The sequence below is a fragment of the Myotis lucifugus genome, unplaced genomic scaffold (assembly GCF_000147115.1).
Source record: "Myotis lucifugus unplaced genomic scaffold, Myoluc2.0 scaffold_38, whole genome shotgun sequence".
NCBI lineage: Eukaryota > Metazoa > Chordata > Mammalia > Chiroptera > Vespertilionidae > Myotis > Myotis lucifugus.
Window position 1 is genome coordinate 2,055,171 of NW_005871086.1, and position 1,353 is coordinate 2,056,523.

Here is a 1,353-nt window from a genome sequence, read left to right on the forward strand (position 1 = left end):
CAGTCTCACAATATTCAGCTACTGGTCTTTGTGCTAGTTTTAATTTTCTACCTCATCATCCTCCCTGGAAATTTCCTCATCATTCTCACCATCAGAACAGACCCTGGCCTCACAGCCCCCCTCTACTTCTTTCTGGGCAACTTGGCATTCCTGGACGCATCCTACTCCTTCATTGTGGCTCCCAGGATGCTGGTGGACTTCCTCTCTGAGAAGAAGGTAATCTCCTACAGGGGCTGCATCACTCAGCTCTTTTTCTTGCACTTCCTTGGAGCAGGGGAAGGGTTACTCCTTGTTGTCATGGCCTTGGACCGCTACATCGCCATCTGCCGTCCTTTACACTATTCAACTGTCATGAACCCCCGAGCCTGCTATGCCTTGCTGTTGGCTCTGTGGCTGGGAGGCTTTGTCCACTCCATCATTCAGGTGGCCCTCATCCTCCGCTTGCCCTTCTGTGGCCCCAACCAGCTGGATAACTTCTTCTGTGATGTGCCTCAGGTCATCAAGCTGGCCTGCACTGACATCTTTGTGGTGGAGCTCCTGATGGTCTTCAACAGTGGCCTGCTCACCCTCCTGTGCTTCCTGGGCCTTCTGGCCTCCTATGCGGTCATCATCTGTCGGGTACATCGGTCATCCTCTGAGGGGAAGAACAAAGCCCTGTCCACTTGTACTACTCATGTCATTATTATACTTATCATGTTTGGACCTGCCATCTTCCTCTATACTCGCCCCTTTAAGACCTTACCAGTGGATAAAGTGGTTTCCTTTTTCCATACAGTGATCATTCCTTTGTGAATCCTGTAATTTATACCTTTCGCAACAGAGTGAAATCTGCCATGAGGAGGTTATTGAGTCAATATGTGGTCTGCTGAATGGATTGTATAATAAATCAAAACAGGAGAAGTTGGCTATACATTATTTATTCATTTAATAAATATAATTTTTTCACTGATTCCCTCCCATTTGTCAGGTATTATTATAGGCAATGAGGGAAGGTTATGAAAAAACTTGATGTGTTTGAAGACTATAAAAGAAACACCAGAGTGGTTGATGTATAAAGGGTGATAGAGGAGTTAAATTTTATGCTGACTATAAGGATCAAATCACAAAGGTCTTTTAGGATAAGATAAGAAGTTTTATTCTATTCTAATTGCAGTAAGAGTTCATCTTAATATTTTAGGCAAAAAAGTCACTCATTCACAATTGTCTTTTCTATGGTTTCCAGGGGTGGGCAAACTTTTTGACTCGAGGGCCACAGTGGGTTCTTAAACTGGACCGGAGGCCTGGAACAAAAGCATGGATGGAGTGTTTGTGTGAACTAATATAAATTCAAAGTAAACATCATTACATAAAAGG

At 43.9% G+C, this 1,353-nt stretch overlaps 1 protein-coding gene across 1 annotated transcript; it reads left to right on the plus strand.

Moving 5' to 3' along the window:
• The first annotated feature begins 186 nt into the window (after positions 1 to 186).
• Positions 187 to 792, plus strand: LOC102426263 (olfactory receptor 4N2-like). Its single transcript, XM_023752837.1, has one exon. It carries the CDS (start codon positions 187 to 189, stop codon positions 790 to 792), a length of 606 nt encoding a protein of 201 aa, XP_023608605.1.
• The last annotated feature ends 561 nt before the right edge of the window (positions 793 to 1,353 follow it).

Coding starts and splice junctions, on each gene's coding strand:
- LOC102426263 (XM_023752837.1), top strand. CDS start 187: ATGCTGGTGGACTTCCTCTCTGAGAAGAAGGTAATCTCCTACAGGGGC.